Here is a 23,297-nt window from a genome sequence, read left to right as displayed (position 1 = left end):
TCTCAATGAGCTTCATGAGGTAGTCACCTGAAATGGTTTTACCTTCACAGGTGTGCTTTGTCAGGGTTCATTAGTGGAAGTTTTTCCCTTATTAATAAAAAAGCAAAGGGTGGCTACTTTGAAGAATCTAAAATATAAGACATGTTTTCAGTTATTTCACACTTTTTTGTTAAGTACATAATTCCATATGTGTTCATTCATAGTTTTGATGCCTTCAGTGAGAATCTACAATGTAAATAGTCATGAAAATAAAAAGGAAAACGCATTGAATGAGAAGGTGTGTCCAAACTTTTGGCCTGTACTGTATAGCGTCTCAGAACTGTGCACCTTACACCTACTTTCTTCCTCCAATTTCCACCTTCTCTCTCTTCCTCTTCATTACCCTGGGGTTTCTCCACCTTCTCTCTCTTCTTCTTCTTCACCCTGGAGTTTCTCTCTTCCTCTTCATCACCCTGGAGTTGCTCTACCTTCTCTCTCTTCCTCTTCATCCATCGTTTACCTCTTCTCCTTTTCTTCCATTTCTTCTTCCACCTCCTCGTCCTCCCTTCTTCCTCTACCTCTCCTCTTCCCCTCATTCTTCTTTTAACTTTCGTCCTGGAGTTTTTTTTCCCCCTCTTCATCCATCTTTCACCTTCAGTTTCTCCTCCTGATTTAATCCCATTTTTGTCTTTATCTTTCTTCTCCTCTTCCTCCCTTCCTTCCTCTACCTCTCCTCTTCATCTTCAGTCTTCTTTCACATCTCTTCTTTTCATCTTTCATCCTCTCATCTTGGAGTTTTTCTACGTTCTCCTCATCCTCTTCATCCATTGTTTACCTTCTTCACATTTTCTTCCATTTTCCCCTAATTTAATCAGATTTAATCTAATATTTTATGGTCATTTGTCTCCTCCTCTTCCTCCCTTTCTTCCTCTACCTCTCCTCTTCATCTTCAGTCTTCTTTCAAGTCTCTTCTTTTCATCATTCATTCATTCATTTTACCTCTTCCTATTTTTCTTCTATTTCTCCTAAATCAGATATAATCTCATCTATAATCTTCCCCTCTCCTCTCCCTCTCTCTCTCTCTCTCTCTCTCTCTCTCTCTCTTTCCCCAGACTTCCACCTTCCCTTTCTCTTTCTGTAATCCCAAATAACTTTTCCCTCTTCCTTTCCTCCTTTCCTCCTTCCACCCTGACCCTCCTCTTCTCCCTCGGTCCCTTGTAGGTGAGCTGCATGATTGGGCGGCAGGTTGCAGAAGGGGTAGGCTTTTAGGAAATCACATGGTTCACATTTGCAGCTCTGTGTGAGACGCCATTTTGGAGGAAAGTTTGGAATTTGTAGCCTAGAACCTGGGGAGGAGGAGGAGGAGGAGGGAGGTAGAAGAGGAAGAAAAAAAGAGCAGGATTAAAGAGGAAGTAGAAGGAAAAGAGAGGAGGGATTTACGCTCAGAGAAGTTTGACACGAATGCAGCCTGCGCTGGGAATAATACACATAGGCTATAAAGTGTGAGTGCCAGTGCGGGATAAATCAGTCTGTGCTTGGCACGGTTTGAGTTTAGGTGTGCCACCACCACCATGCAGGCTGGACTTTGAAGTTTTTATTTTTTTAATAAAGCCTATCTGGAATACGCATCACAGCTTCCACAGAAGCAGCATTGCATGCACCGCCTGGCACTCAGCCGGCACGGAAACGGAGTGTATTTCACATGGAGTTTGGCACACGGAAGGTCCCAGTTGGAGAAAGCTAGATTTTCCACTTTTTTAAAACAGCCACCAGTGTGTCGCCACCCGCGGTCAGCCTGCGCGGTGCACGCCGGGGCAGGGAGCCTCTCTGGCGGGGAAGTACAGCACTGAGACTCGGTAACGCACCGGAGCTTCTTTTTTTTTTTTTGTCTTCTCAGGACCCTACTCGCTTTCTGTGATATTACTTTTAACCGGGGCTCCTGTCTGTTGTTGTGTAAGTTCTCCCGGGGGATTCGGCGTTGTTATTGCCGGTGGACGTGTCAGTTTCCCCTGACAGTCAACCGTTAGTTAACGTTAGTTTGTCGGAGGGGAACTTCGGTGTCTTCGTGGAGATATTTTCTTCGGACTTGGAGCGGTGACAGCGGCTTCAACTGGCGGAATAATCAATACTAGACTGTAGTCCTGTGTGTGAGGAGTGTATGTGGCTAACACAGAAGTAGCTCCAAACCGAGCCGAGCCGAGCCAGACGCTACCATGCCAGTCAGAAAGAAAGGTAAGCCGCTCTCACTTATACGTATTAACTAGCATTAGCTAGCACGGCTAACCTAACCGCTGCCTGCTGGGAGAAACTCCAACTACAGCTTCGTATAAAGCAACACAACACTTAAAAAACACGGATATAACTCGACATAAACACAGCAAACACGGGTTATTTCGGCCTTACTGGGCCGTGCCGTGCCGGGCAGGTAAAGTGAGTTTAAGTAGGTGCTAGCCGGTTAGCCGCTGTTGCTAACCAAGTTATATATGGGGCACCTTGTCTGGAGACGAGCCCAACTAAAAATAAACTCTAATATTAATAAAATATTTACAACCACAGTCTTCTTGAAGAAGTTTTAACTATGAAATAAAATTTCTAAAAATATTATTGGATGCTTACGATATTAATTATCTTCTATACTTTTACGTTTCTACTTTTAAAAAATCCTTAATTGTGTCAATAGTGAGTTAAAAGCAGGCTAATTATACTTTTCACTGGGACACAGCTGAGGTGTGTGTGTGTGTGTGTGTGTGTGTGTGTGTGTTTACATTTGATTTAGTGTCTCTTGTTTTCTAAATACTATTTAATACTAATAATCTGATGTGTCATAATTTTCTGATTAATCACTTAATCTATAAAAAGGTCAATAATATGTCCATCAAACTGTCCATCAAAAGTCAATTAATTAATTTCTAAAATCTATTATTAAGACTAGATAATAAGATCTTTACATGTGTACATACTGAAGTTTCATCAGAGTCTGAGAACAAAACATTTAAAGATATATGGGTTGTAAAATTCAGAAATTTTTGGACATACTACAGGTTTAACGGGGTCAAACATTTAACTGACAGAAATCAGCATGCAACACAAGTGTCACCGTGTTTGAAAGCGTAAAAAAGTATTGAGAAAAGTGTTGAAAGAGAACAAAAAAGGGTCAAAATAAGGGCCAAAAGTGTCTACGTTCACACCACAAGTCTTAATGCTAAATTCAGATTTGGTGCTCAGATCTGATTATTTTTTTCGGCTGTTCACATGACCTTTTTAAAATGTGGCCTATATCAGATTCCAGTGTGAACTGTTTGTGGTTTCGAACAGACCCGCATGCGCAAAAGCCCAATAACGATGACATCAGACGCAGCACGCTGTTGCACTAAAGTTAGGGAGGTTATGGAGGAAGTAAGTATTTTCACTCTTATTTCAAAATGTTTGTGTAATGGCAGCCGTAACATTAATGAGCAGGTGCTTAGGAGGAGGAGGAGGAGGAGAAGAATGCAAAGGAAAGAGAGCCAAATTGGATTTTAATGTTACTGTCTGTGTTTACTTACTGCTTACTCCCGCTGGTGCATAACTGACAAATGTTGATGTAGATTGACGTAAAAGTCGCATCAAATCCTCCTCGGTTGTTCACACTGTGGCTGCATTGAAAATGATCAGACCTGGGTCTGATTCAGGACCACATATGGAAGTGGTCTAAAGATCTGGGCAAGATTTGAGTGTTCACACTACTTCTGAAGTAGTCTGACCTGGTCACTTGACCCCAAAAAAAAAAAAAAAATCAGACTTGGGCCACTTTGACCTGCAGTCTGTACGAACAGAAATCAGCATGCAACTTAAAAATACTCCATTACAAGTATATAAAAGTAGGCCTGGGCGATGTAGAGAAAATCAAATATCATGATATTTTTGACCAAATACCTCTATCGTTATTGTAGTGTTGACTATCGGTGCTTTCACAAAATATTTACACACTTAGATTTTAGATCAATAATCATCAGTAATGTGGATATAATGACCAAGTGACTAAAGGCAAATAATAGAACTGTTACAACAGTCTGGTTATTGAAAATGATATAATTTGACTGAAATGCAGCCTTTAAAACCAGGAAAAGACACTTATGTCATATCACGATATCCAAAATCTAAGACAAGATCTAGTGTCATATCACAATATCGATATATTGCCCAGCTCTATGTAAAAGTACCGAAGTCCACATGTCACTGCAGTTACAGTACAGAAGGATTATTCAGCAAAATAATTTCCTCCTTCCTAAACCCCCGGCTTTCCTCCCAGTTAAGTCCACAAGTTATTTCCGTTACGGTCCTTGATTCAAGAAGATTATTTTAACTAGAACGATCAATTTGTTTCCTTTTGGACGAGTACATTTACGTTTTTCATTTGTCTGTGCACAAAAAGTCACTTGTCCAGGTAAAGATTTATCATTTTTATACATTTTTGTTGTGTTTTGCTAATGCATAATTCAATAAACTGTTGAAAGCATCCAAACGCTATCAACTAGAGGTGTTTGAAATTAATCGAATAATCGATGCGTTGTATCCTGGACGATGCTGCATCGATAATCGGTCGGCTCATAATCGATTTATTTCAAGTCAAGTCAGCTTTATTGTCAGATGTGCTATACATGCATGACATACGGCACAAATTAAATTTCAGTCCTCTCGGACCCACGCTGCAAAATGCAATAATAATTTAACATGAGATTAAAAATAAACAATCAACTGTCAGACTCACAAATTTCTGTTTACAATATAATGTAGGCCTAACAACATTTCTGTTTGCACATTTAGGAAGTGCCATGTGCTCATGGCTGTATAGTTTTCTGTATCCAAGTTATTTAGTATTAGAGCACTGCAGAATGTCTGGTTTTTGAAGCTTGAAAAGCTATGAATTAAATATCCTACATGGCTTTAATAGAAACATATATTTGATGCATCGAGATATCGAATCGCTGACGTGATAATCGTAATCGAATCGGGAGATCAGTGAAGTTTCACCTCTACTTCTCACTTAGTTTGGTCCACATAAAGCCCCGAACAAGTGAGCAAAAAAGTTGCAAAGCCATCCTAGAAATGAGCAAATCAAGAAAAACAATGATTACATTTTTAAAAGTAGGCTTCCACACATACGCAGACTCACAACAACCTGGTTTACAGCCAGCTTTGAGTGTCACATCATTTCAAGTAGAAAATCAATTACCTATGTTTTTTTTGGTTTGGTGCACAACTAGGCAGGCCAACATTTCTAAAGATTTCTTTGGGCTTTTCCACCTTTTTTAATTTGACAGGACAGCTAGGTGAGAAAGGGGAGAGAGAGAGGGGGAAGACATGCAGGAAATTGTTACAGGTCGGCTTTGAACCCTGGACCTCTGCGTCGAGGCATAAACCTCTCAGTACATGTATATGTGCGCCTGCTCTACCCGCTGAGCCAACCCGGCCACAGACAGGCCAACATTTATTGTGATCCTAAATTGATATGCGGGGCTGGATCAGAAGTTGCGAGGGGACGGATTGAGTTTAGTTTTTATAAAATCATGCCAACAATTATTAGGCTATTTTAATAGCTTAGTATTCTATGCAAAAAAAAGGTATTTATAAAGGTTTTAGGCCACCCTACATGTTGTTAAAGGCCCCATATGCAACTTAATTTTATACAACATATGTAGTAGGGGGTCCCTGCTCCGTTCTCTTTAAGTTAAGGGGCCCTTGGCCTAAAAACAATGTTGAGTGCATCGAGATATGGAATTGAATCGCTGACATGATAATCGTAATCGGGAGATCAGTGAAGATTCACACTTCTATCAACATTAATAAAATTCAGTTAACACTTTCTACTAGGGGTGCAAGATATAGCAACTCGATATCGTTATTGCGATATATCGGAAGTGTCGCGATAAGTATGCAATATTTTGCTTATTTTGTGGAGCGCTGCGTCCAGTCTGTTGGCTGTGTGGCTGAGTTGTGTTTTGATTTTAGAGCTTGAAACGCTGTAATGGTCATGTTTTCATTGGCCAGTTACCGTGCCACGTGCACATGTTAGTGCATGGTCAGCGCACGGAGGAGAAATCCTATGTAGCGTACCACATGTGTGTATATTTCGACAGAGTGACAGTGTAATTGTTGATTGTTTATTCTATGTCCTTTCTATTTATAGAAAAACTTATTTTTTTTAATTATTATTATTGCATTTTGCAGCGTGGGTCCGAGAGGACTGAAATTTAATTTGTGCCTTATGTCATGCATGTATAGCACATCTGACAATAAAGCTGACTTGACTTGACTAAGTGAAGAAATGGAGAGACAACAAAATGGAACGAATCAGAGAAGCGAAAGAAAAGTTGTGTCCTGTTCTCTTTATTTATTTATATTTTATACTGTCCAACCAGTAGAACATGTCCTGTCCTGTAGACATGGTCCTTATTTATATATTTTATAACTGTCTAACCAGTAGGACATGTCCTGTCCTGTAGACATGGTCCTTATTTATATATTTTATACTGTCCAACCAGTAGAACATGTCCTGTCCTGTAGACATGGTCCTTATTTATATATTTTATAACTGTCTAACCAGTAGGACATGTCCTGTCCTGTAGACATGGTCCTTATTTATATATTTTATACTGTCCAACCAGTAGAACATGTCCTGTTCTGTAGACATGGTCCTTATTTATATATTTTATACTGTCTAACCAGTAGAACATGTCCTGTCCTGTAGACATGGTCCTTATTTATATATTTTATACTGTCTAACCAGTAGAACATGTCCTGTCCTCTAGACATGGTCCTTATTTATATATTTTATACTGTCTAACCAGTAGGACATGTCCTGTCCTCTAGACATGGTCCTTATTTATATATTTTATACTGTCCAACCAGTAGAACATGTCCTGTTCTGTAGACATGGTCCTTATTTATATATTTTATACTGTCTAACCAGTAGAACATGTCCTGTCCTCTAGACATGGTCCTTATTTATATATTTTATACTGTCTAACCAGTAGAACATGTCCTGTCCTGTAGACATGGTCCTTATTTATATATTTTATACTGTCCAACCAGTACAACATGTCCTGTCCTGTAGACATGGTCCTTATTTATATATTTTATAACTGTCTAACCAGTAGGACATGTCCTGTCCTCTAGACATGGTCCTTATTTATATATTTTATAACTGTCTAACCAGTAGAACATGTCCTGTTCTGTAGACATGGTCCTTATTTATATATTTTATACTGTCCAACCAGTAGAACATGTCCTGTTCTGTAGACATGGTCCTTATTTATATATTTTATACTGTCCAACCAGTAGGACATGTCCTGTCCTCTAGACATGGTCCTTATTTATATATTTTATACTGTCCAACCAGTAGGACATGTCCTGTCCTCTAGACATGGTCCTTATTTATATATTTTATACTGTCTAACCAGTAGAACATGTCCTGTCCTGTAGACATTGGTCCTTTATTTATATATTTTATACTGTCCAACCAGTAGAACATGTCCTGTCCTGTAGACATGGTCCTTATTTATATATTTTATACTGTCTAACCAGTAGAACATGTCCTGTTCTGTAGACATGGTCCTTATTTATATATTTTATACTGTCTAACCAGTAGAACATTCTGTTATTGCTTAACATGTTCCTTATTTATATATTTACTGTCTAACCAGTAGAAAATTTTTTTTTTTTTTTTTTATTTTTTTTTTTTTTTTTTTTTTTTTTTTTTTATAAAAAAAAATTTTAGACATGGTCCTTATTTATATATATTTTATATACTGTCTAACCAGTAGAACATGTCCTGTTCTGTAGACATGGTCCTTATTTTATATATTTTATACTGTCTAACCAGTAGAACATGTCCTGTCCTGTAGACATGGTCCTTATTTATATATTTTATAACTGTCTAACCAGTAGAACATGTCCTGTTCTGTAGACATGGTCCTTATTTATATATTTTATACTGTCCAACCAGTAGAACATGTCCTGTCCTGTAGACATGGTCCTTATTTATATATTTTATACTGTCCAACCAGTACAACATGTCCTGTTCTGTAGACATGGTCCTTATTTATATATTTTATAACTGTCTAACCAGTAGAACATGTCCTGTCCTGTAGACATGGTCCTTATTTATATATTTTATACTGTCTAACCAGTAGAACATGTCCTGTTCTGTAGACATGGTCCTTATTTATATATTTTATAACTGTCTAACCAGTAGAACATGTCCTGTCCTGTAGACATGGTCCTTATTTATATATTTTATAACTGTCTAACCAGTAGAACATGTCCTGTCCTGTAGACATGGTCCTTATTTATATATTTTATACTGTCTAACCAGTAGAACATGTCCTGTTCTGTAGACATGGTCCTTATTTATATATTTTATACTGTCCAACCAGTAGAACATGTCCTGTTCTGTAGACATGGGTCTTTATCTATATATTCATGTTGGACCAGTCCAATATGACAGTCTGTTGAAATAAACCTTGTGTTGTAAGAAAACTTTTGTAATTTTACATATGTTTAAAAATATTGAAATTTAAAGAAGAAGAAGTTTGGTGTCTTGTAATCCCATGTGGGATGGGCCGAAACTAACTAACTTAATCTGACACAAAAACTCTCTAGGCATTTGCTCAGCCTTTCGCGATGCTATTGCAGAAATTTATATCATGATGAAGGATAAATAAGAGATAAATTGTGCAGCCCTGGTCCAAAGCAGCTGTTCATTCAGACCGGTGAGACGCTCGTCTGCCGAGTTGGAAGCTGCACTCTGCTTGTCGTCGTGTCTCGGATCAGTTTTCATTTCTCGCTGAGGCCCAGAGTGAACCGGCAGCAGCGACTGCTCTGCTGCTTTTTGCTCTGCTGTATCCCTGACTAACCTCTGCTTCCTCTCTCCCTCCCTCCCTCCCTCCCTCCCTCCCTCCAGATGCACAGCGAGCGCTGCTGCTGCTGGAGGAGTACCGGGCCAAGCTGCACCACGCCGAGGATCGGCAGCTCCGACACTCCATCCAGAGGGTCATCGACATCTTCCAGAGCAACCTCTTCCAGGCTCTCATAGGTACGATCGCTGCTTTTTTAATCTGTTTTATAAAAGGCTCACCCTCACACATGCTGGGAAAAACCCTGCCGCTCTGGCATGCAGCTTTCAAGCCATGCAGCTTTCAAGCCATGAAAAGTTCTGGAAAAATGACAAGATGGTTCAAAAAGTCTTGAAAAATGCTTGTTTTTTTAGGTCCTTAGTTGATGATGTTATTGATTTCACAAGGCTAGAAAATAAAGTGTAATGTAATAAAGTTAAGATCAGAAAAAAGATTGTGGTTTGGGTTCAAACAACGGTCTGCTTAAGTAGTTCTCTGGGTGAAAGTCTTATGTTTTCTCCTTAACTTCTTCCAGGACATGAACACCTGTTTCCTGGGTGAAAGTCTTGTGTTTTCTCCTTAACTTCTTCCAGGACATGAACACCTGTTTCCTGGGTGATAGTCTTGTGTTTTCTCCTTAACTTCTTCAGGACATGACCACCTGTTTCCTGGGTGAAAGTCTTCTGTTTTCCCCTTAACTTCTTCAGGACATGAACACCTGTTTCCTGGGTGAAAGTCTTGTGTTTTCTCCTTAACTTCTTCCAGGACATGAACACCTGTTTCCTGGGTGAAAGTCTTGTGTTTTCTCCTTAACTTCTTCCAGGACATGAACACCTGTTTCCTGGGTGAAAGTCTTGTGTTTTCTCCTTAACTTCTTCAGGACATGAACACCTGTTTCCTGGGTGAAAGTCTTGTGTTTTCTCCTTAACTTCTTCCAGGACATGATCACCTGTTTCCTGGTTGAAAGTCTTGTGTTTTCTCCTTAACTTCTTCCAGGACATGATCACCTGTTTCCTGGGTGAAAGTCTTGTGTTTTCTCCTTAACTTCTTCCAGGACATGAACTCTGCTCCCCCTCTTCAAAGCCTTGTGAAAACATGGAATACATAACAATTACAGGACTTTACTCTTTCGTAGCTATGCAGTATGTACGAATGCTTAATGAGAACAGGCTGGTTTTATATGATGCAGCCGTGCATTTTGCAGGCTGCTAATGTAAACGTAGAGAATTTCAGGCTGACGTTTCTTCATTTGTGAATAGTTTGAAGCTGGTTTGTCTTGTGAGACTGTGTCTGGTTGTGCACATTGACCGACATGCTATAGATACAGTCAAGTGCAGACAGTTATTTTGGAAAGATCAGTTTTTGACAGCCGGGTGGAGTCAGGTTCGTTGCCAAGTAGGTTTTCACATAAGTGGAATTTGCCCCTTGGTATTTGGTACGTTATGGCCACAATAGACATAATATACGAGAGGGTGAAAAAAACTAGTGCTGCAAGAGTCATAGACCTAAAATATAGAATCACAATGAAAAATAAGTAAACTACAAGACAATTGGAGAGCACAGACCTCTGTCAAGCCATGCCCTATGTGGCAATGTTACAATAGTGAACAATCGGTGTATCCGCACTGGGATTTGGATCTCGTCCAATACTTAATTCTTTCTCGGTCTATGCTACACCCTTACTAGCCTGGTCCTACCAGACTCTGGTACACTAGCCTGGTCCTACCAGACTCTGGTACTCTAGCCTGGTACTCTAGCCTGGTCCTACCAGACTCTGGTACACTAGCCTGGTCCTACCAGACTCTGGTACACTAGCCTGGTCCTACCAGACTCTGGGACATTAGCATGGTCCTATCAGACTCTGAGACATTAGCCTGGTCCTACCAGACTCTGGTACACTAGCCTGGTCCTACCAGACTCTGGGACATTAACCTTGGTCCTACAAGACTCTGGGACATTAGCCTGGTCCTACCAGACTCTGGGACATTAGCCTGGTCCTACCAGACTCTGGGACATTAACCTTGGTCCTACCAGACTCTGGGACATTAGCCTGGTCCTACCAGACTCTGGTACATTAACCTTGGTCCTACCCGACTCTGTTACATTAACCTTGGTCCTACCAGACTCTGTTCCTCTAGCCTGATTCTCTGCCACTCCCTCTGTTCGCTGATGGGACTGCAAAATATTTGACCGGAGAAAACCCAAGAATATACCGCAAACCCAGACAGAGTACTGAAGGGAAATGAGAATTGAGTGGACGTAAGAGGACGGAGCCAGGTTACACCCTTACAACAAGTTTCATGAAAATCCGGCTGTACTGTACTAACAAACGCACCCTACCTGGTGGAGCTAAATCCGTTGTTGTGTGAATGGAAAAAAGCTGCGCACAGTTTGGAAACAAAGAGGATGAAAACGTGCAAAATATCAGCTGAATGTGCAGTTGTTTAAAGTATGAAGAATAATGTGCACTGTGCACAAATAAATCAAATGCAGTATAGAGGTGGAAGAATGTCTTTGTCATGTATCATGCATCATGCATTTTTGTTTTGTTTTGCTTCTTTGTTTTTGTCTATGTCACTACTATGTGTACCTTTTTTTTTTTTTTATGTAAAGTAGTGAATGAGCGCTGTATGACTGCTGGTTGTCTTTGTTAGTCTTATGTTACCTGCCTAGGGACTGCAGATGGAAAGTAGTTATTTTAACTAATTCTGGCATATTTACATGGTGGTTTTATACAACTATGTTCATAAATATGCATGGTCCCTGTCAAATAAATCAATAAATGAAAATAATAACCAAATATTTGAAAATATTTGCATAAATGTAACACACTGAGTCAGTGTAGTGTCCACGGAAGCTTTGACTCTTGTATTGATTTATCTTTACACCTTTTTAACCCTTATGTTGTCTTCCCGTTGACCATGAACTAGTTGTCCTTCGGGGACATAATTGATCAAATTTTTGTTGGCGCTTTTACGTTTTTGTCCCTTTTTCTTTTTATTTTTCAATACTTTTAAAGTTTAATTCCTGGTCAATAAACCTTATTTACATGACATTATACCAAAGTTTTAAGTTTAAAAAAAGCAGAAATTATGAATTATTTTGACTATTAGTAAAGACTAGAGGATGTCGAGTGGATCACAGACTGTCAAAATTTAGTCAGGATACCATTTAAACATTTTTGTAAATGCTATGAAATTGCATAAAACACCCAAAATTGAATGTAAATAATAATTTTTTTTTTCTTCAAATGTTGTATGGGTTGTATACAAAGTACATCCATGTTATTTTTGGACAATTCGGTTGAAAGAAACTCATATTTTTTATATTAAAACCTTTTGAAAACGGGTCAAATTTGACCCTAGGAAAACCTAAGGGTTATAGTGGGGGGTAAACCACTGATTTAAGGACTTATCAGACGTCACATGTAACCTGATAAAGAGTTAACGGCTCCTGCCGACCTCTCCGACCTCGTCGTGTTTGTTGATCTGCAGGAAAGAGTGTGCCGCCGTGGCTGCAGCCGTGCCGGTGTTTGTTTGAGCCATCGCAGCGGGGCGAGAGGTCATAAAGTTTGTCGGTGTGACCGTCCGGGGGCTGAGAGTTAGTTAGAGCACACATACAACACAAACAGCAGCAGCAGCAGCATGTGTGGATGGTAAACGGAAGGAATCAGCTGAGAAAACAGCAGCGGACAGGATGGTGGAGAGGTTGTTGAAGGTGTGCTTGTGTCTGACTCTGATACTGACATTTAAAGTGTTAAAGGTCCTATGACATGCTGCCTTTTTAATGCTTTTATATAGGCTTCAGTGGTCCCTGAATACTGTATCTGAAGTCTCTTTTATATAGACCTTAGTGGTCCCCTAATACTGTATCTGAAGTCTCTTTTATGTAGACCCTAGTGGTCCCCTAATACTGTATCTGAAGTCTCTTTTATGTAGACCTTAGTGGTCCCCTAATACTGTATCTGAAGTCTCTTTTATATAGACCCTAGTGGTCCCCTAATACTGTATCTGAAGTCTCTTTTATATAGACCTTAGTGGTCCCCTAATACTGTATCTGAAGTCTCTCTTTTATGTAGACCCTAGTGGTCCCCTAATACTGTATCTGAAGTCTCTTTTATGTAGACCTTAGTGGTCCCCTAATACTGTATCTGAAGTCTCTTTTATATAGACCCTAGTGGTCCCCTAATACTGTATCTGAAGTCTCTTTATATAGACCTTAGTGGTCCCCTAATACTGTATCTGAAGTCTCTTTTATATAGGCCTTAGTGGTCCCCTAATACTGTATCTGAAGTCTCTTTTATATAGACCTTAGTGGTCCCCTAATACTGTATCTGAAATCTCTTTATATCTAGCCTTAGTGGTCCCCTAATACTGTATCTGAAGTCTCTTTTATATAGACCTTAGTGGTCCCCTAATACTGTATCTGAAGTCTCTTTATATAGACCTTAGTGGTCCCCTAATACTGTATCTGAAGTCTCTTTTATATAGACCTTAGTGGTCCCCTAATACTGTATCTGAAGTCTCTTTTATATAGACCTTAGTGGTCCCCTAATACTGTATCTGAAGTCTCTTTATATAGACCTTAGTGGTCCCCTAATACTGTATCTGAAGTCTCTTTTATATAGACCTTAGTGGTCCCCTAATACTGTATCTGAAGTCTCTTTTATATAGACCTTAGTGGTCCCCTAATACTGTATCTGAAGTCTCTTTAATGTAGGCCTTAGTGGTCCGGATTTGTTGCGGAACGGCTGCGGCCATGACTGACAGCTGAAGTCACGTGGCCCCACGAGATCTCGCGAATTCACGTAGAAAACAGTTAGTTTCCATCCACAGGAGGAGAGGGGAAACTACTCTGTGCTGTGTATTTTCAAGGTGTAGTGCACAGAAATTGTGACTTCCCGTGACACAAGTCATTGTAACAATATTTGGAGTTTTTAAAGTTTCTAATTTTGTAATTTCCACCTCTTGAGAACCTTGTTTTGTTTTCCAGTTATTTAGGAAGATTTTAGGATATAGAATGCATTTGACTGACAAGTGCTACACACAGAAGAGTGCGCTCACACAGACCCACACGTGCACACGCATACACACAAACACGTGCACACACGCACAGATGCACACACACAAACACACAGACACACATGCACAGACATGCACACGCGTGCACAGACGTGCGTGCACAGACGTGCGCGCACACACACAGAGACACAGATACACACACGTGCTAACGCACACAGACACACACACACACAGAGACACAGACACACACACACGTGCTAACGCACACAGACACACACACACAAAGACACACACACGCACAGACATGCACAGACACGCGCGCACGCACACACGCAAAGTCACACACAGAGACACAGACACACACACACGTGCTAACGCACACAGACACACACACAAAGACACACACATGCACAGACACGCGCGCACGCACACACACACACACACACGCAAAGTCACACACAGACACACACACAGAGACACAGACACACACGTACACACACACAAAGACACACACACACGTGCACACAAACGCGCCCACACATGCGCGTGTGTGTGTGTGTGTGTGTGTGTGTGCGCGCGCACAGACGCACACTTTAACTTCTTGACCAATGTGAAAGAAATGATCATTCTTAAATTGTGTAGTTTGTCTGAAAGCTGCAGCATCAATACAAGGTTCTCAAGAGGTGGAAATAACAAAATTAGAAACTTTAAAATAAACAATAGAAACTCCAAATATTGATACAATGACTTGTGTCTTGGGAGGTCACGGGAGGAGAGAGGAACCGAGGAAATGAGTTTTTAGAGAGATGAGACGTCCTTTCCTCTGGAGCGTCCCATGAATACGTCAGCTGTTTGGGGGCGGAGTTAGCGACTCATTCAGCTGCACGACTTCCAGGAAGGCTGCTCTCTGTATCCTCGCCTATAGCGCGCGCGTGCGTGCGTGCGTGCGTGCGTGCGTGCATGCATGCATGTGCGTGTGTGTTGGCAGCAGCGTGTTGTTGCGCCTCGATGCCAGCTAACGGGAACCAGAGGACACTGAGACGCTGCTGCGGGGTTAACGGACGCCGAGCAGCAGGAATGTGGTCCGATCTGTTTGTTTCCCAGGACCGACTGACTGACTGACTCTGATACTGACATTTAAACCAAGCCAAGTGTTTATGCAAAGGATGCCCTGTGCAAACAAAAGTACTCACTACATGTGTTACGTAATATAATCACTTAACGTGTCTCGTGTCATAAGGGAAAGCTAATGTAAAAGAAACTAGCGCCGCTGATGAAATATTTATATGGAGCTGAATGTACGAAAACAAGCCTTCATATCACAGGAGACCCACGTGAAAATATCGATGCGTATCATCTCTAAGATGTGCTTTTATTTTGAAATTCCCACTTTATATTTATGCTTTCTTGTTAAAAAGAAAAAAGAAGAATTTAATTAAATTGGCCCCTTGCATCATGTACCCTCCACCATACCTAGAGATTGGCATGGGGTACTTTCCATAAAATCATCTCTCAGTGCAAATCAAACCAGCTATTAGGCTAACTGACATAAAACCATGCCAATCTCTAGGTATTTCGGTTAGCCTAATAGCTGGTTTGATTTGCATTGAGAGCTGATTTTATGGAAAGTACCCCATGCCAATCTGTAGGTATGGTGAAGGGTATGTGATGATGTGGGGGGGCTATTTTAATTCCAAAGGCCAAGGGAACTTTATCATGATGCATAGTATCCTGGATCCATGAAATAACTGGCCTTTAAAAATAAAAGTCTGCCTGCCTCTATGGGAATTTAACATAGGGGGGTACTGACTTATGCCCCCCTGTATTTTAAGGAAGAACATTTATTTATTTACAATACATTATTCATTCACAAAGAAAATTGGTGTCCTTAAAGGTTGGATTTTTCCAAATTTTTTAAATTAAGGCATTAAGATCAATTTCCAAAAGATGTTTGTTTTTTTTTGTTTTTTTTATAATTCCTCTTTTTAGTCAACTTTAGCATGGGTAGGCCTGTCGCGATAGTCAATAAATCGAGTTATCGCATGATAAAAAAAATTAGCTCGATAATTTTTCCGGCCGCGATAATTTCCATTTGCATGCTTGTTTGTTTTCCTCGTCTCTCTCTACCAGAGAGACTGGAGGACCACTCTCGGTTCCTTATCGTAACGAGGAGTCAACCCTCTTGTCAGTCGCGTGGTCTTTGTGGGGGCGGGACTCCAGGCGGAGAGAGAGACAGAGACAGACAAACGCTAGTTGAGAGTTGGAGCAGGGTTTCTCGCAGCACTTTGCAGTTAAGGCGCCGTCAAAAAGAAAGTAGGCCTATATGAGCGATATCACCCGTGTTACTCGGCGTCCCGTTTTCTCCCTTTCAATCCAAACCACACAGCTGACAACCTGCAGGTGGAGACTGTGGAGACGGGCTCGGACATACACGCCGCTGGTCAGTCTCGCAAGCGGTTTCAGGAAAGTGGCTCCATGTGTCCGACAATGCACCGAACATTAACGGAACAAGCCTACAGCTGTCCGCGGACACGGAGTGTGGAAAGTATGTCAGAGTTGCACCTGTGTGTGTGTGTGTGTGTGTGTGTGTGTGTGTGTGTGTGTGTGTCTGTGTGTGTCTGTGTGTGTGTGTGTGTGTGTGTCTGTGTGTCTGTGTGTGTGTGTGTGTGTGTGTGTGTGTGTCGGCCCGCCCCCACGAAGCTCCGACCTGAAGAGGAGCAGAAGCCGTACCTTCACCAAAATGAAGACTGAAAAACAGAACTATTTTGGTACATTTACTCGCCATGTGGCAGATAGCCATACAGATAGATTTAATTTATTAATTATATATTATTTAAATTTAATATTTTGTGTTAAATAATTGTTAAATGTAGTACAGAGTCTGTAGTCTGAGAACTTACGTGTCACAAACGGCAATTCCACAACTGTACATCAGCGTGAAAGACGACATACTAAAGGAGATCAAAGACATGTTCTGGATATTTAAAATGTCTTCCAGTTCCAGTGTTAAATATTCTTTAGAAATAAAAGTGTATTGATCTTTGAAAAGGTGTACCTGTATTATTATGCCATTATCATTATATTAGAAGCAAATGGTCTCTCGATGACAATATTATCGTTTATCGCAATAATTTCTGGGACAATTTATCGTCCAGCAAAATTTGTTATCGTGACAGGCCTAAGCATGGGTTCATAAACTTATGAGCACCACTGTATTTACTTAAAAGCTGCAAAGGTGAATCGATTAGGTGTCAACTATTAAACTAATCTCCAACTATTTCGATAATCGCTTTGAGTTAAAACTTGTGTGATGTCAGCGTGTTAAATGTGAATATTTTCTATGTTCTTCTTGGGATGCACCCAATCCAGATTTTTGGGTAGGTAGGAGTTTGAAAGGGCAGACTCCCCCCACCACCAGGCTACAGGGTCTTGTCCTGAACGATAGACTAGCAGAGCAAGTGTAACATGTTTACTAGCGATCCCGTGCAGTGAATGGTTAATATGCTTTTATGTCCGTTTTGGTGAGCCCAGAGGGGAAATTATGCCATTTTAAAAGTAGCCTACATTTACGATAGCTAGCTAACGGTAGACTACAGAGAGAGTGTGGTATGAAATATGAACGTGAAAATGAGCAATGATATGGCACCTTTAAATCTCCACTCAGATTTAACTCTGTCTAATATCAGCAGACTCTCTGGTTCAGGAGGGAAAGTGTCCTTCAGTGTCTGCAATCCATTCCTCGTCATCCTCCTCCTCCTCTCTGCATCTTCATCACTTATAGATGAGTGGAGATCATCAGTGTGAACTCTGTGGCCTGCTTTCTGCTCCTCTTCATCCTCCTCCGGTTCGCTCTGCGGCATGAAGCCGGTGAAGTCTTGAGATTTTGTCAAGTCATCATTATTATATTAAAGTCATACTGCATTTAAGCTGATTCATGGTTGGACATAGGTTCTACACAGTGCCTACTCCGTAGCCTATGTATGTGGCCTACTCCGTAGCCTATGTATGTGGCCTTCCTCCTTAGCCTATGTATGTGGCCTACTCCGTAGCCTATGTATGTGGCCTACTCCGTAGCCTATGTATGTGGCCTACTCCGTAGCCTATGTATGTGGCCTTCCTCCTTAGCCTATGTATGTGGCCTACTCCGTAGCCTATGTATGTGGCCTACTCCGTAGCCTATGTATGTGGCCTACTCCGTAGCCTATGTATGTGGCCTTCCTCCTTAGCCTATGTATGTGGCCTTCCTCCGTAGCCTATGTATGTGGCCTACTCCTTAGCCTATGTATGTGGCCTTCCTCCTGAGCCCATGTATGTGGCCTCCTCCAGCCCTATGTATGTGGCCTCTCCCAGCCCATGTATGTGGCCTTCCCAGCCCATGTATGTGGCCTACTCCTTAGCCTATGTATGTGGCCTTCCTCCTTAGCCTATGTATGTGGCCTTCCTCCGTAGCCTATGTATGTGGCCTACTCCTTAGCCTATGTATGTGGCCTACTCCTTAGCCTATGTATGTGGCCTACTCCTTAGCCTATGTATGTGGCCTTCCTCCTTAGCCTATGTATGTGGCTCACTCGTGAGCCCATGTATGTGGCCTACTCCTTAGCCTCATGTATGTGGCCTTCCTCCAAGCATGTATGGCGCCTCCTCCGTAGCCTATGTATGTGGCCTTCCTCCGTAGCCTATGTATGTGGCCTTCCTCCTTAGCCTATGTATGTGGCCTTCCTCCTTAGCCCATGTATGTGGCCTTCCTCCGTAGCCTATGTATGTGGCCTCCTCCGTAGCCTATGTATGTGGCCTTCCTCCTTAGCCTATGTATGTGGCCTTCCTCCTTAGCCTATGTATGTGGCCTTCCTCCGTAGCCTATGTATGTGGCCTTCCTCCTTAGCCCATGTATGTGGCCTTCCTCCGTAGCCTATGTATGTGGCCTTCCTCCTTAGCCCATGTATGTGGCCTCTCCTCAGCCCATGTATGTGGCCTCCAGAGTTCCTATGTATGTGGCCTCCTCCTTAGCCTATGTATGTGGCCTTCCTCCTTAGCCTATGTATGTGGCCTTCCTCCCAAGCCTATGTATGTGGCCTACCTCCGAGCCTATGTATGTGGCCTTCCTCCCAGCCTATGTATGTGGCCTTCCTCCTAGCCTCTCCATGTATGTGGCCTTCCTCCTAGCCTATGTATGTGGCCTTCCTCCTTAGCCCATGTATGTGGCCTTCCTCCATAGCCTATGTATGTGGCCTTCCTCCTTAGCCTATGTATGTGCCTCTCCTCCTTAGCCCATGTATGTGGCCTACTCCTTAGCCCATGTATGTGGCCTTCCTCCTTAGCCCATGTATGTGGCCTTCCTCCTTAGCCTATGTATGTGGCCTTCCTCCTTAGCCTATGTATGTGGCCTTCCTCCTTAGCCTATGTATGTGGCCTTCCTCCTTAGCCCATGTATGTGGCCTTCCTCCTTAGCCCATGTATGTGGCCTTCCTCCTTAGCCTATGTATGTGGCCTTCCTCCTTAGCCTATGTATGTGGCCTCCTCCTTAGCCTATGTATGTGGCCTTCCTCCTTAGCCTATGTATGTGGCCTTCCTCCTTAGCCTATGTATGTGGCCTTCCTCCTTAGCCTATGTATGTGGCCTTCCTCCGTAGCCTATGTATGTGGTCTACTCCTTAGCCTATGTATGTGGTCTACTCCGTAGCCTATGTATGTGGACTTCCTCCTTAGCCTATGTATGTGGCCTTCCTCCTTAGCCTATGTATGTGGACTTCCTCCTTAGCCTATGTATGTGGCCTTCCTCCTTAGCCTATGTATGTGGCCTTCCTCCGTAGCCTATGTATGTGGTCTACTCCTTAGCCTATGTATGTGGTCTACTCCGTAGCCTATGTATGTGGACTTCCTCCTTAGCCTATGTATGTGGCCTTCCTCCTTAGCCTATGTATGTGGCCTTCCTCCTTAGCCTATGTATGTGGGCCTACTCCTTAGCCTATGTATGTGGCCTTCCTCCTTAGCCTATGTATGTGGCCTTGCTCCTTAGCCTATGTATGTGGCCTTCCTCCTTAGCCTATGTATGTGGCCTTCCTCCTTAGCCTATGTATGTGGCCTTCCTCCTTAGCCTATGTGGCCTACTCCTTAGCCTATGTATGTGGCCTACTCCTTAGCCTATGTATGTGGCCTTCCTCCTTAGCCTATGTATGTGGCCTTCCTCCTTAGCCTATGTATGTGGCCTTCCTCCTTAGCCTATGTGGCCTACTCCTTAGCCTATGTATGTGGCCATCCTCCTTAGCCTATGTATGTGGCCTTCCTCCGTAGCCTATGTATGTGGTCTACTCCTTAGCCTATGTATGTGGCCATCCTCCTTAGCCTATGTATGTGGCCTTCCTCCTTAGCCTATGTATGTGGTCTACTCCTTAGCCTATGTATGTGGCCTTCCTCCGTAGCCTATGTATGTGGTCTACTCCTTAGCCTATGTATGTGGCCTACTCCGTAGCCTATGTATGTGGCCTTCCTCCTTAGCCTATGTATGTGGCCTACTCCTTAGCCTATGTATGTGGCCTACTCCTTAGCCTATGTATGTGGCCTCCTCCTTAGCCTATGTATGTGGTCCTCCTTAGCCTATGTATGTGGCCTACTCCTTAGCCTATGTATGTGGCCTTCCTCCTTAGCCTATGTATGTGGCCTTCCTCCGTAGCCTATGTATGTGGCCTACTCCTTAGCCTATGTATGTGGCCTTCCTCCTTAGCCTATGTATGTGGCCTACTCCTTAGCCTATGTATGTGGCCTTCCTCCCTAGCCTATGTGGTGTGGCCTACTCCTTAGCCTATGTATGTGGCCTACTCCTTAGCCTATGTATGTGGCCTTCCTCCGTAGCCTTGTATGTGGTCTACTCCGTAGCCTATGTATGTGGTCTACTCCTTAGCCTATGTATGTGGCCTTCCTCCGTAGCCTATGTATGTGGCCTACTCCTTAGCCTATGTATGTGGTCTACTCCTTAGCCTATGTATGTGGCCTACTCCGTAGCCTATGTATGTGGCCTACTCCGTAGCCTATGTATGTGGCCTTCCTCCTTAGCCTACGTATGTGGCCTACTCCGTAGCCTATGTATGTGGCCTTCCTCCTTAGCCTATGTATGTGTATCAGATGGGTCGTTTGAGTCCGACTGCCAGCAGTGCCCGCCCCGCCAATTATACAAGTCAAATCGGCCCAAAATGAACGCAGACGGACGACTGCAAGGGACACGCCGAACAGACTCGAACAGAGAGTAGCAGAGCCGGTGTGTCTGTGTGTGCGTAGGGGGAGTGTGGTTGAGCGAGTGAGCGAGCGCCGGTGAGGAGCTTCCGAGCGAGTACTCAGTGCGTTTACTTGCAGTTTAGTAGGCTACGGAGAAAGCTCTGCATGGAGCCTCCGCACAACCAGAAAATCACGCTTAAGTTGTTGAAGTGGCCATATTATGCTAATTTTCAGGTTCAGAATTGTAATTTGAGATTGTACCAGAATAGGTTTACATGGTTTATTTATCAAAAAACACCATATTTTTTCCTCTCACTGCTGTACCATCTCAATAGCTAGGTAAGGACTACATGCTCAGTAGCTAGGTAAGGACTACATGCTCAGTAGCTAGGTAAGGTCTACATGCTCAGTAGCTAGGTAAGACTACATGCTCAGTAGCTAGGTAAGACTACATGCTCAGTAGCGAGGTAAGACTACATGCTCAGTAGCTAGGTAAGGACTACATGCTCAGTAGCTAGGTAAGACTACATGCTCAGTAGCTAGGTAAGGTCTACATGCTCAGTAGCTAGGTAAGACCACATGCTCAGTAGCTAGGTAAGGTCTACATGCTCAGTAGCTAGGTAAGACCACATGCTCAGTAGCTAGGTAAGACTACATGCTCAATAGCTAGGTAAGACTACATGCTCAGTAGCTAGGTAAGGACTACATGCTCAGTAGCTAGGTAAGGACTACATGCTCAGTAGCTAGGTAAGACTACATGCTCAGTAGCTAGGTAAGGACTACATGCTCAGTAGCTAGGTAAGGACTACATGCTCAGTAGCTAGGTAAGGACTACATGCTCAGTAGCTAGGTAAGGACTGCATGCTCAGTAGCTAGGTAAGACTACATGCTCAGTAGCTAGGTAAGACTACATGCTCAGTAGCTAGGTAAGACTACATGCTCAGTAGCTAGGTAAGACCACATGCTCAGTAGCTAGGTAAGACTACATGCTCAGTAGCTAGGTAAGACCACATGCTCAGTAGCTAGGTAAGACCACATGCTCAGTAGCTAGGTAAGGACTACATGCTCAGTAGCTAGGTAAGGACTACATGCTCAGTAGCTAGGTAAGGTCTACATGCTCAGTAGCTAGGTAAGACTACATGCTCAGTAGCTAGGTAAGACTACATGCTCAGTAGCTAGGTAAGGACTACATGCTCAGTAGCTAGGTAAGACTACATGCTCAGTAGCTAGGTAAGGACTACATGCTCAGTAGCTAGGTAAGACTACATGCTCAGTAGCTAGGTAAGACTAGGTAAGACTACATGCTCAGTAGCTAGGTAAGACTACATGCTCAGTAGCTAGGTAAGACTACATGCTCAGTAGCTAGGTAAGACTACATGCTCAGTAGCTAGGTAAGACCACATGCTCAGTAGCTAGGTAAGGACTACATGCTCAGTAGCTAGGTAAGGACTACATGCTCAGTAGCTAGGTAAGGACTACATGCTCAGTAGCTAGGTAAGACCACATGCTCAGTAGCTAGGTAAGGACTACATGCTCAGTAGCTAGGTAAGGACTACATGCTCAGTAGCTAGGTAAGACCACATGCTCAGTAGCTAGGTAAGACTACATGCTCAGTAGCTAGGTAAGGACTACATGCTCAGTAGCTAGGTAAGACCACATGCTCAGTAGCTAGGTAATACTACATGCTCAGTAGCTAGGTAAGGACTACATGCTCAGTAGCTAGGTAAGGACTACATGCTCAGTAGCTAGGTAAGGACTACATGCTCAGTAGCTAGGTAAGGACTACATGCTCAGTAGCTAGGTAAGGACTACATGCTCAGTAGCTAGGTAAGGACTACATGCTCAGTAGCTAGGTAAGGACTACATGCTCAGTAGCTAAGTAAGACCACATGCTCAGTAGCTAGGTAAGACCACATGCTCAGTAGCTAGGTAAGACTACATGCTCAGTAGCTAGGTAAGACCACATGCTCAGTAGCTAGGTAAGGACTACATGCTCAGTAGCTAGGTAAGGACTACATGCTCAGTAGCTAGGTAAGGTCTACATGCTCAGTAGCTAGGTAAGACTACATGCTCAGTAGCTAGGTAAGGTCTACATGCTCAGTAGCTAGGTAAGACTACATGCTCAGTAGCTAGGTAAGACCACATGCTCAGTAGCTAGGTAAGGTCTACATGCTCAGTAGCTAGGTAAGACCACATGCTCAGTAGCTAGGTAA

At 42.6% G+C, this 23,297-nt stretch overlaps 1 protein-coding gene across 1 annotated transcript in view; it reads left to right on the top strand.

The window, feature by feature from the left end:
• The first annotated feature begins 1,317 nt into the window (after nucleotides 1–1,317).
• LOC120568519 overlaps nucleotides 1,318–23,297 on the top strand; it is a 242,933-nt gene continuing 220,953 nt past the window's right edge. The window contains exons 1-2 of the mRNA XM_039816092.1: nucleotides 1,318–2,211; nucleotides 8,924–9,055. Of these exons, the coding sequence (XP_039672026.1) occupies nucleotides 2,193–2,211; nucleotides 8,924–9,055 (151 nt within the window). The 5' untranslated portion in view covers nucleotides 1,318–2,192. The remainder of the gene's footprint in view (nucleotides 2,212–8,923; nucleotides 9,056–23,297) is intronic.

This window comes from Perca fluviatilis, chromosome 11 (assembly GCF_010015445.1).
Source record: "Perca fluviatilis chromosome 11, GENO_Pfluv_1.0, whole genome shotgun sequence".
Lineage (NCBI taxonomy): Eukaryota > Metazoa > Chordata > Actinopteri > Perciformes > Percidae > Perca > Perca fluviatilis.
The sequence above is the reverse complement of the archived record's forward strand: the minus strand, read 5'-3'. Positions and strand labels throughout refer to the sequence as shown.